A 17,348-nucleotide genomic window follows, 5' to 3' on the forward strand; every position below is an offset into this window, starting at 1 on the left:
GTTTTCACTCTCTGTGAGGCCTTATGAGCCCTGGTTAGGTGATCCTCTGGACCCTGTTCTGGTGGCCTTGACGCTCTGGTGGGTAGATGTTATTTTCACTGGGTTTGTATTGGGGTTTCTCTTTCAGGAACATGATCTACGGGACCCTGAATCCCATCAGGTGACCAAGTCATAACTGATTCCAAATTCCCTAGGACATATGTTTAGTTTATTATAAATTTTAGTGTTATAAGTAAAAGTTGTATGCATGGGCTTGTTTTTTTCTCTCTCTCTTCTTGTTCCCATAAATAAATGTCATTTAGAGCAAAGGTATGTGATCAAATGTTCTATGCATTTTTCATGATCCAGAAATCTGTGCTGAATTTTACTATGAGCTATGAACTGTATTCTAAGGGTTGGGGGATGTTTGAGAAGGAGCAGAGAGGGTGACTGGGAGACGGGGAATCATGATGAATTGACCTAGAGAAAAGAGATTCATGTCTGAGTGGGGACTGGAAACTAAGGACACAGAAGTCACTGGAGGTGGGGCCAGCAGCAGAGTGCCCACCTGGCATGCTCAAAGTCCTGGGGCTGAACAGAATTTTCCTGAGGTCACTTAGCCCTTGGGGTTATTGTGGCATGGAAACCGTGTGACTTTCTAGCCACCATAGTAATAAAAATGGGGGAACACAGATTTGCCTTGAAGTCTTCTATTCTAATTCTTACAGTTTTCTATTCAGTTGTTTCTGTAACTAAAACAGAAGGCTTGGCCTGCTCTCACCTCCTCTGGTACTTAGTGGGATACTTTTCCTTATCTTTGGGAGACAGGAGACCAACAGAGTTGTCTGCAGTGAGACTTGATGAACAAGAGAAGACAGTTTCTACAAAGGACAATAACTTTCACCTGAAACCCATGATTCTGTCCATTATTTATCATTGCAGTCAGTACAGGATTTTCAGGTTTCTCTATGCAGAGGATGGCTCAGCTCCTAGTCCAGATCCACAAATTGCAAGTGATTGGGAGACCTGTGACAGGGACAAGAAATTATGTAGCAAGGAGCAGCAAGCAGGTCACTGGGTTGAGTCACATTCATACTCCAACACTCCATCAAGGTACTTTCTTAAGACGTGTGCGATTTTAACGCTTTCATTATCCTCCAACTTGCCGTATTAAAATGGTTAGCAGAAAGAGGTGCTTGGTTCTGGGATTAACAGCATTTTTATGGGTTGAATTACATACTAAAGTTGAAAAGCAGAAATGCAGGTTGCTGCGCAAGTTTAATTTGACTGAACTTGTAGAAGCCAAAAACCATTCAGTTGTTATTGGAGGACTATTTCCTATCCACTCTAGGACCATACCAATAGATGATCCTGATGGGGAACCTGTATCAGCCATGTGTGAAGGGTAAGCCATTGTTTAATCATTTTTTCTCGTTCATTTGGGTGCCTGGAGAAGAATGGTTAGCATGGAGCCTGGATTCCAGTTGAAGTTCTATGATTCTGGTTTTATCTCAGATTATAGAATGTCTGGTGGGGAGACAGAGCGGTGAGGGGGTTGATTGCTCATCAGAAAGTTGCTCCTCAGGGGGTTCTCTGTAGGCCAGCAGCAGGACATGTAAAAGCGTGTTAGATAACCAGGCTCAGAGGTTGCATCCCACATCTGCTGAATAGAGTCTACACTTTCAGAGAACCTCTGTTGGTTCAGGAGAACACTGAGGTTTGAGGAGCACAAAACCCTCAGAGTTTTGCTGCAGCTACACAGTAACATTAACAATTACTGTTAATTGTTACATTCTGGAGTTCAAGTGTGCAGGGTGGGAACTCTGGGTTGATTCTGGGGCAACATTCATGGCAAGATTCAGATCCACAGAAAAACTTCTGTCCCTACTGCTAACTCCTCTAAGATATCATATTAAGAAATACAATTCCAGATGCTACTGTAAGAAAAAAATGGGTATAAGATATATGTCTGTGAATATATGTATCTATCATACACACATACATACACAAACACACACAGAGAGAAAGAGAGAGAGAGAGAGAGAGAGAGAGAGAGAGAGAAGAGGGGATTGTAGATATGAAATATGCCAGAAATTAAAAGAAGACAAAATAATCACCTGAAATTTCACTGAATTAGCATAGCAACATTTTTTATTTTTATATTTCTTTCTATATCTGTTTTTAAAATAAACCTATGATTTTAAATAGCATGCAAAGAAGCACAGGCACTGTTAATATGTTGGACATACTACCTAACATGTCAGGTTTTCCATGATGCTGTGTGGTCATTATAGCTGTAGAGGCACATTTAAATATTTTTCACTTTCTTTCCTGATTAAGTCGATGCCATTCACAGCTCCTCTCCTCTAATCCCATCCCACACACCATGGTCGACTCTTCTTTGGAAGGAACTGTCTCCCGTACTGCTGCTGATCCAGTGAAAACTGTGTGATGAACCCACAATTATCACTCTCTTCGTCCCAGTTACTGGTTTCCATTCTCACAGGGAAGCAAAAGGGTGGAGAAGAATTGAGGGTTTGCTTAGTTAACATAGCAGCAGATCTTCACTCAACCACAGCTTTCTCTGATTGCTTTAGATGCTATCATAGCATACTACACTAATCCGGCATAAACTGTATTACCCAATTTGGTCTCCAGTCTTTACTGGACCTTCTGAAATATATTTTCTACAACAGTTGAGTTTTCTTTGTTTTTAAATTATGGACAATATTCCCACACAACTAATGAACCACCACTAGACATGGAAGGCTATTCCCGTTTTCTGATATCGTAAATAATTCAGTTTGGTGTAGATAGTTTTTTTCCTTTTATCCAAAGATAACAATTTCTTTGGCTAATTTAAAGATGGAGTTACAGGTTCAAAGCTTGAAATGAAATGCTGTCTTAGTTTAAAAGATACTGCTGTGTTTACTTTGAAGCTATGTTTGCCATAGGTAAAGTAAGGAACAGGATCAGAAACCCTTTTGTGTCTGGTCCCTTGTGATTGCTACTTTTTAACTGTGTTACCGCCTCTACTCTGCCTTCCAAAATTGCTGTAAGTAAGGAACAGAATGATAAAGCCTTTTATGTCTGGTCCTTTGTGATTGCTACTTTTCTTTAACTATGTTACTGCCTCTACTCTGCCTTCCAGAAAGGCTATTCTTTTTCATGCTTAAATGTTACACCTTCTTGAGTTGTGGCGACTTTTCTCCAGCTGTCTGTCTGTAGGGCTCTCTTCATTCATGCTGTCTGTCTGTCTGCAATCCTCTCCTCATGCTGTCTGTCTGCAGCCGACTCCCATCTCTCTAGCATCCTTCTAGGCTTGGCATTGCTCTTAGTTCGCTCAGGCTTCATGGACTTTATTATTTCATTGCTCATTCCCCTACGGTCAATGCTGCTTTTTAATCACTTTACTTGGTTACCTTTCTCTGTCTTTACATAGGTCAACATTTTCTGGGTAAACAAGTTGAGAACAGTCTCTTCATTACTATATTCGTAATGTTTTATAGAGGAACTCCACAGCTTCATACTAAATCAAAAGCAACACTGAGCCAAAACAGGAATTAAATAGACTGACCTAGGAAGATGACTCATTTGGTAAAGTGAATGGAGATCTGAGTTGGAGCCTCCAAGACCCACACAGAAAGTTCAGTGCGGTGATACTCCATAATCCCAGTGGCCAGTAGGCAAAGACAGGAAGATTACTAGGGCTTGCTGGGAAGCTGGGCCAGCCAACTCAAGATCCAGTTTCAATGAGAGACCCTGTCTCAGACAGCAAGACAGAGAGTGACCGAGGAAGGATGACATTGACATCCCAGCTCCACACACATCAAAACACATACACAGTCAGGAAGGAAAACTCTGAGTTGTCCGTGGAGATATTTACTTTTAGGTGTGGAATTTAAAATACTAAGCTGACAACATAAAGTTAAATACAAAAGCTAGCTGTAGAGTGTAGTAAGAGAACAGTTACTCATAATTGTTTTGCAGAAATTTGTTAAATTGTGGATAGAATTAAGGTGAAAGGGGAATAGAACAGGGAATTTCGTGTTGTTTCATGCAGAAGGACTTAACAATACAGTGATGGAATGCAAGAGAAATATTTCCCCTTTTAATGCTTGCAGGATTAAAAGTAGAAAACTCACATTAATACTTGTACGTGAGAACAGCAAGAAGGCAACTTCAGTTAAACGCCTCTCACCAGCAAGATACATTTTTCGATTAGTCATAGTATACAAAAATTTACATATTGCATTTAATAACTTCTGCCACCATTATTATTGTATTAAAATTATTTATCATTTTCCTTATAGTTAATGTTCAGAATAAAATAAGTCACAGAGGAGAGAAGAGTAATGTCCCTAGGGGCCTGCGGTGAAATGAGAAAGCATGATCTAAGGGATTGTAGGGTGTGTTTAGTCATGAGAACTGTGACCAGAAGAACTAGTCACAACAAATAAAAGAACAGTTTTTGAAAAGAAGTGACAATAAATTTGAAAATATCAAAACACATAAGACATATGTACAGCAAGAAAACTTAAATCAGTCACTCAGAAAGGCTAGATATGGCTAAGATGTGCATCTTTTAAGATTGTAATGCCATTTATGAAACATTGACAGATGCAGACGACTGAGGTACCTGCTGCTGAGGCAAAAGGCTGTAACCACTCATGCAACTGAAGCCCCTTCCTGGAAAAGTGCCCCCTCCCCAACTCGCACACCAGTGACACAGTCACTCACTAAAGCTTTTTCCTTTCCAGGTTTAACTTCCGGGGATTCCGCTGGATGAAAACCATGATCCACACCATCAAGGAGATTAATGAGAGGAAGGACATCTTGCCCAACCACACTCTGGGCTATCAGATCTTTGACACCTGCTATGCCATCTCCAAAACAATGGAGACAGCTTTGGCATTTCTCACAGGGCAGGAAGAATTCCAGCCCAATTTTAGAAACAGCACTGGGAAATATCTAATAGGAATTATTGGAGCTGGAGGGTCGTCCTTGTCAGTTGCTGCTTCAAGAATCCTGGGGTTGTATTACATGCCTCAGGTATCTTGGAATATTCTACTATGTCCTTAGAGAAAAATACAAACGCTGTGCCGGGTGGGGTGGCGCACGCCTTTATTCCCAGTAGTCAGGAGGCAGAGGCAGGTAGATATCTATGAGTTCAAGGTCAGCCTAGCCTACAGATGAAATTCAAGGACAGCCAAGGCTACATAGAGAAACCCTGTCTCAAAAAGAAAGAAAGAGGGGAGGGGATGAAGGGAGGGAGAGAGGAAAGGAAAGGAAAGGAAAGGAAAGATAAATACTTTGTAGGAATTGTTGCAAATGTGAGGTCCAGAAAGAAAAGAAAAATGTAAACACTGTGTAGAAATTGTTGCAAATGGCAGTGAGGTCCAGAAAGCAGAGAGGCTAGGCTGCAGAGACAACAGAATGGGCTGGTTGGTCTCACTACTTTGTTCAGATAAGCCTGAGCAGTGCACACACTAAGGCCTGTTTAGAGGTGAGTGGAGACTGCTAAGTCTCCTCCAGCATCTTCCTGGCACTGACGGAGACGTGACGTGGAGATGTGGCGACTACATCTCACTCTCCACCGTGCTCCCTGCACGGTGTGGAGCACAGCAGAGCTCATCCGTCAATACTTGGTGGCAGACTGAGGGCTGGAGTAGGAGCTGGCTTTTGTTTGGGTCTCTGTTGATGCTTGTTAGTCTTGAGCAGAGTCATCCCACTGGCAATGCTAAAGTGGGCCTGGGAATTTCACATTAGCTAGCTTAACCAGACATCTTAAACCCAGGGAGGGTGGCATAAGTCAGCGTATGAGTAGGTGATTGCAAAGCTTGAGTTATTACTATTAGGTAGAAAACCATCTAGAGTCATTTCAATGGCTGCATCATTCAAGTGTCAATGTATCAATATGAGTGATGAGCAAGCTTATGGGTGCCACTGAAGCAATGGGAGGACCCACATAGTATTTCACCTTTCCCTCCCTCCCTCCTTCCTCCACCCCCTCCTCCCTTCTTCCTTCCTTTCCCTCCTCCCTTCCTTTCTTTCTCATTCTCTCTTTTTTTCTCTCTTTCTTTTCCTTCCTTCCTTCCTTTCTCTCTTTCTCTCTTCTGATGACAGGGATAAAATAACCAGACCGGCTCATAGTAGAAACATGATGCACTAATGACCCACAGCATCAGCCCAAGGTAGTATCTAACTTAGTATCTAACTTAGTATTTAACTTAGAGAGCCTCAAGTGTGATGGGTGTGAGAACAGGAAGGCACCTGAAGACAGAACATGAGGACAGGTGGGTGACTTGGAATGTGTCTTAGGGATGGGCTTCATGTAGCTCATCCAAACTGAAGCCACTTTGAAAACGGTCTTCCACTAAACCCTTGCGGGACTCTAGACGTATTTCTCCGTTGGGTCTTCTAGTAAATCTGGAAAGGAAAAGATGAGACGCCTCTTCTGTTTAATACTTCGATATGAGGAAGCCTTAAAATCTAAGTTATTGCTGTGTTTATTTTCTTGGGGGGGAGGGGGAATGTAGACTCAAGAGGTCCACGTAGCAAGACCTTATATGGTAAAGAATTTAGCAAACCTTAGACATCTCATGTCATTTCCTCCCAAAAAGATTTGTTCCTACATAAAACCTCCCACAAACCTGCCGTGTGTGTGATTAGAATGAAAGATGCAAACATTACCCAGTTAAATAAGAGGAGTTTTTAAAAAAGATGGGAAAATAGAACACAGGAATAAGGCAGCGTTCATGAAGGGATCACCTCTCTGGGGCGATGGATTAAAGCATCTCAGACTGGAGGTGGTGTGTTAGTGACAGGAGAGACCGGGTGGGGAAATGGTGACGTGTTTTAAGGCACAGGTCACCAACGTGGATGGTAGACTACAGTGAAGGTCCATGACAGGTTGTCAGGAATTGGGCTCCCCTGATCTCCATGCTTAGGTCTGCCTAAATGCTAAATACAAACAAGGACTATTGACCAAGCACTATTGAAGAAAGCATGCTTTTTCACTTTTTTAAAACCTTGTACATTAAAAAGGGAGTTCTGATAACTCCATTGGAGAACAGTACCTAGACTTCTGGTTAGTTAGCACCTTCTAATATCTCTCAGGGACAGTTTTAGGACCTATGCACTCAGGGGACCTCCAGAAGGAAGCTAAAAGAGAGAAGAGAGGACAGAAGGGAAGTAAGGGAGCAGAGGCGAGAGCAGGAGACAAAGACTTGGACTCACCTCTGCCCGTGAGAATCTAAAGAATCAAAAGCTGGTGAAGAGTCACGATATCCAGACCCAGAGGAGTCACCGGTGTCCAGGAAGATAAAGGAAAGTGGGAATGGCCTAGCCGACAATGCTGTCCCCCCCACCCACCCATGAAAACTAGCGCATTGGCGGTCCTCTTAGCAAGTGGCAGCCCTGATACCTTTGGGTTGATAGGACAACCAAAAGTCTTACCCAGAATGGTCCCCACCCACCAGGAAGAAGCACCCATAGAAAGTCATTGTCTGTGGAAGGATGTGAGGGCCAAGAGAGAACTATTCAAGTCCATCCTCCTCAGAATACTCTGAAGATTTAAGATTTGACTCTGGTTTCCTAATAACTATGAATATTTTCAATTGCAGGTGGGCTATACCTCCTCCTGCCCAATTCTTAGTGACAAATTCCAGTTTCCATCTTATGTTCGCACAATACCCAATGATAAGGTCCAGTCCGAGGCCATGGTGACTCTCATCAAACACTTTGGTTGGGTCTGGGTAGGCGCTATTGCAGCTGATGATGACTATGGGAAATATGGAGTAAAATCCTTTAGGGAAAAAATGGAAAGTTCCAACCTCTGCGTTGCTTTCTCTGAAACCATTCCCAAAGTCTACTCCAACGAGAAAATGCAAAATGCTGTTACTGCAGTGAAGACATCTACTGCCAGAGTCGTCGTGCTTTTTACAACTGACATTGACCTCAGCCCCTTTGTGCTGGAAATGGTTCACCATAACATAACTGACAGGACCTGGATAGCCAGCGAAGCCTGGATTACCTCAGCCCTCATTGCAAAGCCCGAGTACTTTCCATATTTTGGTGGAACGATTGGATTTGCAGTACCAAGAGCCGTTATACCGGGACTGAAAGATTTTCTTTACGATGTGCACCCTAGCAAGGATCCAAATGATGTCTTGACCATTGAATTCTGGCAAACTGCCTTTAACTGTACCTGGCCCAATAGCAGTGTGCCTTACAATGTGGACCACAGAGTGAATATGACTGGCAAAGAAGACAGATTGTATGACACGTCTGATCAGCTCTGCACTGGAGAGGAGAAGCTGGAAGACCTGAAAAATACCTACCTGGATACATCTCAGCTCAGGACCACTAACAATGTCAAACAAGCCGTGTATGCCATGGCTTATGCCCTGGATCACCTCAGCAGATGTGACACTCTGCCAACAGGAAATGGAGATACAAAATGTTCACACATACCTGACTTTGAGCCCAGGGAGGTAAGTTGTTTCACCCTATGATGTAACATGAGGAAAAATCAAAGTCTTTCTGCCGAGTTGATACCATTAAACAGCTGATTTGCTCCCACACGATTTCATAGCATCAGCATTTGCCATAATGGCTTGTCTGGGTGGCTTGATTGTCCATTCTACACCCTAATAATTACCAAATTATTAGGTTTGTTGTCAATGATTAAAACCCCTATCCCACATGTTGGGTCCATGGACAATCCTTGCTCTAGACAACTACTGACTTTCATCTTGACACTATGTGGCCTCTAGACCATTTTTAAAGCCTCTTTAACTTGCAGGGATTGTTTCTTTAAGCAAATTTAAATCCGGCATTTCAGCATTCAGATAAGCTACAGGATTAGCATTTTCAGCATGCAAGACCATCCTTTATCGTGACAAAGGTATTTGAAGGACTTTGTAACATGAGATCTCTGACATCTAAAATATGATGCAGTTCATCATGGTGTATTTATCAGAGCTTCCTCTGTACCAGTGAGCATATCTCTTCTTGTAGTTTCCTTCTATCGCTGCGACAAAGGCCATGACCAAAGCGGTTTGGGGGAAGAAAGAGTTATTTAGTGTACACTTTCAGGTGACAGGTCCACGGTTGCTGGAAATCAGATTAAGATCAAGAGTGTTTCTAAATTAAATTAAAAAAAGAAGAACCTGGAGGCAGGACCTCAGAGGAGTGCTGCCTACTGGCTTGCTCTCTGGCGTGTGATGGGTTTTTTTCTCTCTTATAAACATCCAGTCCCGCCTGACTAGAGATGATGCCACTGAAAGTAGACTGAGCCTCCCATATCAAACACCGGTGAAAACCAGCTCGTACAGACACGGAGCAGTCTGACCTGGGAAATCCTTCCCTCTTCCCAGGTGATTCTAGATTGGGTCAAGCTGATGACAAAACTCTAGTCGTCGTCATTAGCATCCGGATCCAGTTTTGTTTCCAAGTTCCGTGCTAGGAACTGGAAGTGGTGCACTCCGCAGAAACAGCAGACATTAAAGCTGTGGCGGAGAAAGGTTGTTTTCTCATTTTTTTTTTTTTTTGCCGGTGTCTGTCTTTGATCCTGTAGGTTTGACACTGGTTCCCTGAACCGCTATACCACTGGCCACATCCTCTTCTGCACTGTGAAACCCTAGGATGCAGAGACACACTCTGTAGGAGATTCCCTCCTAATCTTCCATAGCCCAACTACAGTGGGCCCTTTCTGAGAAATTAAGAGTTTTCCAAATTCCTAAGTTCATTAGTCATTGCCTCCCCTGTGCCCTTTTGACAGCCTTTCTGCAATAGCCACTGTTCTGTGACAAAACCTCTCCGGGGGAAAAGTAACACACAGCTCTACTCACCCCAGACAGGGATCGCACAACAGGCCCAATTATGCATACCGCTAAGGTCCAACTTAGTGAACCAGTTTTACTGAATAAGTTACTTAAAGAATATGAGGGGTTACTTACTGGAGCGTAAATGATTCAAAGACAATGGCGTCATCAAGGGCTACCCCAGCATGGGTGACAGCTCACAAATCGGGGACCCTGGGGTATATGGCACAGCCTTCAGATGTAAGAAGTCTTTCTCTGTCCTCCTCTCCCACCCAGCTCCCAAAGAATGGCAGACTTGTTATTAATTGTGGAAGCTGAGCCTATAGCTTAAGCTTCTTCCTAATTAACTTTTGTAATGCAAATCAATCCATTTACATTAATCTATGTTCCCTCACATATTGCCCCTCCTGTCTCCTCTCTGTGTCTCCTGGCACCTCCCACACGCCTAGATTCCTCCTCCTCTTCTTTTCTCTTCAGGGAAATCCTGCCAGTACCTACTGCCCAGCTATCAAACATTCAGCTTGCTATTCCAGGAAGCATAACAATACGTCTTCACACAGTGTACAAATATCCCACAACATCCCCCCCCCTTTTTGCCTATATAAAAAGGAAGGGTTTTAACTCTAGCATGGTAAAGCTACATACAATAAGAAAAATTATCAAGTGATGATTACATTCAAAATATCCCGCCCATTTGTATTTGGCAAATTTAGAGAAAGTACAGTATTTTCTATCCTATCTTTTTTTTTCTTGGTTTTTTGAGACAGGGTTTCTCTGTATTGTTTTGGAGGCTGTCCTGGAACTCACTCTGTAGACCAGGCTGGCCTCGAACTCACAGAGATCCACCTGCCTCTGCCTCCCCAGTGCTGGGATTAAAGGCATGCACCCAGCTTTCTATCCTACCTTAGTGAGTCCAAAGTTTTATACCTAAGCCATTTTCTATCACAAACTTTACTACCACCAGAAAGGTATCTTTTTAAACCTTAAAATGTCTTCTTAGATAAGCAACTTAAGACTTTATGTTTCTCAAACGAATAAGCTTCTTATCTCTTAGGCAAACCTCTTTTCTGAATTTGGTAACAAGGAAAAATGTAACTATAACAATCTGGTCTTTAACCTCATCAGAGACCAAAGAAGGATACAATATTACCTGAGTAAACAGGAAGTGCAGAGCAAGCAACTTCTAAAACTATAGAAATGCCAGAACCAATTGGATGCCTGCACAGTCACCCAAGGTTCCTCTGCAACACTAGGGCCTCTATCTTTGGACTACAGGCCTAGAATATGTGGTAAGACTTTTCTATGAGGCAGGAATTTTGAAGGACTGTCCTTCCTGTTTTATCAAAGTTTGATAGTTGCCTTCTTTTGTGTCCTGCTTTTTAAGTTTGGACAGGATTCTATCACCAGTTCAGGCAAGGGCAGTTATTTTAACCTGTGGCTACTTTCAACAAAGAAAGCAAGCTCCATGTGGAAGTTATCAGTACCCATCATCCTTTTTTGAGGTAAATCAATGCTGCCAACAGCAATGTAAAGTCTATTGAATGCAACATGCAGTGCCTAATGGTCTAGTCTCTCCACAAGATTCAAAAATGTGGACTTTTGTAACTTACATAAGGAAAGTGGGTAGGGGGAATGAAAAATATTCTAAATATCCTCCTGTATTTTAATATGGAGAAATAATACTGCTAAGCCTTGCATTTTTCTAACAAAAACATACAAAATTTTAGTATACATCAGATGTAAATTAAAATTGGAGAGTGGTCAAAGTTAAGGAAAAATAGGTAAAATTAAATTAAGTAAATTATTTAACCCAGTATATCTAAAATATTGTTTAACGTGTTATCATAATTAAATGTGTTGTCATGGTATTAAAATAATAATGTGAAATTATTAATGGGGTAGTTTCCATTAATGGGGTAGTAGACATGTTACATTCAGAGCATATCTCAATTTAGTCAACTACCTTTTATATTTCAATTGTCACCTGTGGCTAGAGGATACCAGAGTTGTTAACAAAACAAAGGTGGCAATAAAATAAAATAAATCTCATAATTACATATGAGTTCATATATACTTTTGGTATGCCTTTATTTTCTCAGCAATAAAAAGTTTTCACATTCCATTTTTTTCTTCTCCCTCTTCCTTCTAAGCTATTGGCTTACCTAAGGGTATTGAAATTTATTACCCATGATAGAAAAGAAATACAGTTTGACACGAATGGAGATCTGGAAAGTGGATATTATGACATCCTCAATTGGCAAAGAGATAATGCTGGAGAAATCACCTTTGTCAAAGTCGGAGAATACAAATTCCAACAATCAAGTTTTGAGCTTGTTCTTCCAAAGAACTCAACGTTATTTTGGAACACTGAATCTTCCAGGGTTAGTTGGCCTGCCACATTTTTTCAAATTTATATATATAGAGAGAGAAATAATTTTAGGTACTAAATAAATTTGAAACACCTAAAGTTTTTGTCACAATCCAAGTCTGTTTCATTAGTGTAGCATATGGTTTTCAATGTTGTTGTTTGTCTGTTTAGAGTTTGACTAATCCATGTGGCACTAATATAAATGAGAATGTTCACATAACTTAGTAATGTATTGATATTTTGAGAATGTTTCAATAGAACATGGTAATTTTATTTTCACCTCCTCTGTTAAAATGGAGTTATATTTATATGATGAAGGCGTTTTGTAAGTATTTAAAACAAATATAAAATTCGCCAATGGAATTGTGGCCAAAGGTCTCTTCAAAACAGGAACAGGCATAGCAAACTGTCCTCTACCCAGCATCTCATGTGATACTACGTTGGTCTTGATCACCAAGATTACAAAGAACTGTCACTAGAGTTTGGGTAGCGATTCCATAGTCAATCACAGGACAGTTCTTTAGTAGAGATTGTTTCCCAGGCTCTCCATATTGTCATGTTAGTCTCCTATCCCCACTCACTATCCTGGGTTCATCTCCTCTATGAAAAAGACACAGGAATCCCTGGAAATACAGTTGGGAACTTCCTTGGTTTCACAAATAAGGTTTTTGTTTTACCTACTGTCTTTCTCTTTGCTAGCTTCCAGATTCAGTCTGCACAAAACTATGTCCTCCAGGGACCAGGAAGGGGATTCGCCAGGGGCAGCCCATATGCTGCTTCGACTGCATCCCGTGCGCTGATGGATACGTGTCAGAGAAACCAGGTAGAGGCGGTCATTTTCTCATTGGCAGTGACACAAGTAGAACACCCAAGCATTGTCAGAAAGATCCACGAATTCTTTCCAATGGAAAGATAGAAACAGCCTAAAACAAAATACACGAAACCGCTAAAATTATCCACTATGCAGTATGAATAAGTTTTCGCTTCTGACGTCAAAAAGACCTACCACCATGAATCCCATAAGAAGCACCAATCAAAATACAAAAGGTGTGAAATATGAGTAAATTCACATAAATCTTAAACCTGTTGTGTCTGAAACAGTCTCAAGACTAACCGCAGTTGGAGAAGAGTCACCCGCTTGTCTTTAGGTTCTAAGCAGGGAGAGCACGCGTGGACTGAGCAGCTGCTGCTACATGGTCGCCTGCAACAGCTGTCGCAGTCGCTGCTCTCTGGAGCTGACTTAGGCAGCTTGGTTTTCTGAAGTGTGTTGCAGCAGGTTTATTTATATTTCTACTTTGTGTTGCTGTTGAAGGAGCAAAAATGCCTTGTCACATGTCCCTTAAGAGTAATCGTGTAAAAGGATAAAATGATCTGCAAAGAAAATAAGCACCGTGTAATGTGCACAGCTCCCTGGCTACAGGTCCCCAGTCTCCACCCAGAATTCCATCCAGAGAAGCCCAGACCAGGAGCCAGAGTGACTGAAAGGAAACCCCAGTCTTTACCTGGGTCTTTACATTAACGTTGAGTAGACCCATTCCATCCTTGGCCACAACTCCACCTCAAGTAGCTTTTTCTTGTTCACCAGTTCTCCCTCTTAGAGCCTCCATCCATCCAGTCTCAGTTTTCTTAGCCTCAGGGACCAGAGTTGGTGGTTTTGTTCTGCTTCCTACCCTCATCCTCACCACTCATTCAAAGGAGCACCTGGAGTTGGGGACATTTGAGTGGTACATACATGATTCTCCTCCACAAAGGGATACTGAATGAGAGACTGAAAACACGAGGGGTTCAACCAGCTGTGTCCAGTCCTTTTGACTGCCTCACCTCAGTAGCTGTGACTTCCTCCCTGATGGGTAGTTCTGGGGTTAATAAGGACTCATGCCTCTCTCCTCAATATATAGTTATAGGAGAAAGAAAGGAGCACATCACTGGAAAAGGCCAACTCAAGAAAGCTGGGATTGGGAAGATGCTCAATTCCTAAATCTGAAAACAAGTCTCAATCTGTCACAGCATGCAGGCACCAAGGCTACCTTCCCACTACTAATTTTAAGATCTCATCACACACACACACACACACACACACACACACACACACACCTTGCTCAAGTCTTTAACTGTCCTGGACTGTTCACAGTTAGAATTGACAACTGGATGATCTTGCGGTCAACTCTCTGCTCTTTCTCAATAGGTCAAAGGGAATGTGATGCCTGTGGGGAAGATGACTGGTCCAACGCACAGAAGAGCAAGTGTGTGCCCAAGGAGGTGGAGTTCCTGGCTTATGAGGAGGCCCTGGGCTTCACCCTTGTCATCCTCTCCATCTTTGGGGCACTCGTGGTCTTGGCGGTCACTGTGGTGTATGTGATCTACAGGCACACTCCCTTGGTGAAGGCCAATGACCGGGAGCTGAGCTTCCTCATTCAGATGTCTCTGGTCATCACAGTGCTCTCATCCATGCTCTTCATAGGCAAGCCGGTGAACTGGTCCTGCATGGCCCGCCAGGTCACTCTGGCGCTAGGATTCTGCCTATGTCTGTCTTCCGTTCTCGGAAAGACCATTTCACTCTTTTTTGCCTACAGGATCTCCAAATCCAAAACTAGACTAATATCCATGCACCCCATTATTAGAAAACTCATAGTGCTGGTCTGCGTTTTAGGGGAGACTGGCGTATGCTCAGCTTACTTGCTGTTGGAGCCTCCCAGGATGTTCAAGAACATTGAAACTCAAAATGTAAAGATCATCTTCGAGTGCAACGAAGGCTCTATAGACTTTCTGTGCTCCATATTTGGGTTTGATGTCCTTCTGGCCTTGCTGTGTTTTCTAACAACCTGTATGGCTCGCCAGCTACCAGACAACTACTATGAAGGGAAATGCATCACTTTTGCGATGCTGGTCTTCTTCATTGTCTGGATCTCTTTTGTTCCTGCTTACCTGAGCACCAAAGGCAAGTTCAAAGTGGCCGTGGAAATATTTGCCATTTTGGCATCCAGCTATGGCTTGTTAGGCTGCATATTTCTTCCCAAGTGCTTCATTATTTTGCTGAGGCCAAAGAGGAACACCGAGGAGACTGTTGGTGGGAGAGTCCCCACCGTAGACAGGAGCATCCAGCTGACCTCGGCGTCTGTGAGCAGTGAGCTTAACAATACCACAGTGTCCACTGTTCTGGATGAGTAGAGTCGGGAGTCGCATGTGACATGAAGAGCTTGATGACGGCCTGGCTCGAACTTCCCTTTCAGGTTACTTCTGAAGCCTCTGCTTGCTGCTCTGGGGAAATACTGGGAATTTGGCCCTTCATAATGTAGTCTTAATATAGCAAATAAAATCTTAGTCTGTAAAAAACCATTTGTCATGGAGTATAATATGACATCATTGTAATTGGAAACTATTTCATTGGGGTTTTAGAGTAGAGGATATGACAGACACAACTTGTCCAAAATGACGCTAAAATGCTTAGGACCATATTAATAAACTTAGTTTCTTCTTTATCTCTTCCCAGAAATAGGAAAGTTACTCTAAGTAATGATGCCTGCCCCAGGATTTCCTAGAGAACAATAAATGCAAAAGTGTCAGTTTGAAAATATTCCTCTCAAACACAAAAGCATATGGAATAAATGCAGCATCATAGAAGTTAATTATACTCTACAGTAAAGTTTTTTACTCCAAAGAAAGTTAACACAAAACAAGTAATAAGATGATTGATTTGGGGGAAATTTCAGTGATATTTGCCATGTCACTATACAGAGTGAGGTAGAATTTAATCTTTTTGTGGTAATGTTATGATATGATTCCAATCTATTCCTCCAGATAAATGGAATATACATTTATAGATGATAGGTAGGTAGGTAGATAGATAGATAGATAGATAGATAGATGATAGATAGATAGATAGATAGATAGATAGATAGATAGATAGATAGATAAGGTAGAAATCATAATTTGTGAAAATACTGACCAAACAAAATCACAAGTGAATATTTGAGTCAAGAATGCCATGAGGAACAGAATGTGCTCTGTATTTGAGAGAGTTAGCTATGTTTGTGAATCTCAGTCAACCAAATTGGACAGATTCAGTTAGGCACATTGCAGCATAGTGTGGGATTCTGAGAGCTACTTACCCGATAAGTTGGGAATTTATTTACTGATATGAACAGGTGATCGTTCCAGATCAGGTGAAAGGAATGAGCTTCCTACAATTTAAATGAGTTTATGTCAAGGGACAGTTTCAAGTTTCAAAAGCGATCCTATTTTCTGGAGGCAATGAACACCATCATTTTCTGGGCATACATCTAGTCACTCATCTATCCTCCGATACTTTTCCAGTGCTCTGCAACACAGCCTTTATAATGAGATAGTTGCGGATGAGCACTTATACAATTGTGTGAAGAACAGGGAAATTGATTTCTCTGGCCATTTCTTAATTACCTTTATTTACTCAGTCATTCACGTGCACATACTTTGGAAAACAGAGGATGATTTTTTTGAAAGTATGAAATAAAAAATGTGAATATGGCCCTTTTTGTGTTTCAGTTAGGCATATAGCTGGAGCATTCTCAGATCTCCATCCTGAGGTTAAAAATAAGATGATTACTGGCTTAGGTCTAACAAATTGGTGTGCTTGTAGACTCAAAGTATTTCAATGTCCATTTCTTTTCTGAGATGGTGGCCATTGAACTTATGGTCTGTAAAAAGAGTATCCCAGCAGTGTATCTGTTTAATATAATTGCATTAACACTATCTCTTCTGACACATATCCTCTGCACTTGCTCTTCTGACTAACAATGGGTTCTATAACAAAATGTCAATTGTATCCGCAGGTGCGATGGCACTGTTTTTTCTTCTGCCACTTGACAGTCTTCAAGTGCAATTTAAGTCAAGCTACCTGCCGTTGATTTAGCACATATTCATTGTTATACAAGAGGCTTATGACAGTTAAAATCAAAAACTTCTCGTAGGAATGATGATAACACTAACTTAAAGTGTTATTTTATTTTTCTGTAGCAGATGACTTATTAAATATTAAAAATATGTCTTGCAGCTGAGTGGTGGTAGTGCACACCTTTAATCCCAGCACTCAAGAGGAAGAGGCAAGGTGGATCTTTATAGTTCAAGGCAAGCCTGGTTTAAAAAACAAGTTTAGGACATCCAGAGATATTACACAGTGAAACCATGTCTCAAACACA

General features: G+C 41.7%; 1 protein-coding gene across 1 annotated transcript; it reads left to right on the forward strand.

The window, feature by feature from the left end:
- Positions 1 to 1,154: 1,154 nt before the first annotated feature.
- Positions 1,155 to 15,450, forward strand: LOC121143361 (vomeronasal type-2 receptor 1-like). The gene is made up of 6 exons (XM_040755219.1): positions 1,155 to 1,384; positions 4,740 to 5,031; positions 7,605 to 8,474; positions 11,957 to 12,187; positions 12,874 to 12,997; positions 14,360 to 15,450. The coding sequence occupies exons 1-6, from the start codon at positions 1,155 to 1,157 to the stop codon at positions 15,340 to 15,342; spliced, it is 2,730 nt and encodes a 909-aa protein (XP_040611153.1). The 3' UTR covers positions 15,343 to 15,450.
- Positions 15,451 to 17,348: the final 1,898 nt, after the last annotated feature.

This window comes from Mesocricetus auratus, unplaced genomic scaffold (genome assembly GCF_017639785.1).
Source record: "Mesocricetus auratus isolate SY011 unplaced genomic scaffold, BCM_Maur_2.0 Super-Scaffold_100011, whole genome shotgun sequence".
Lineage (NCBI taxonomy): Eukaryota > Metazoa > Chordata > Mammalia > Rodentia > Cricetidae > Mesocricetus > Mesocricetus auratus.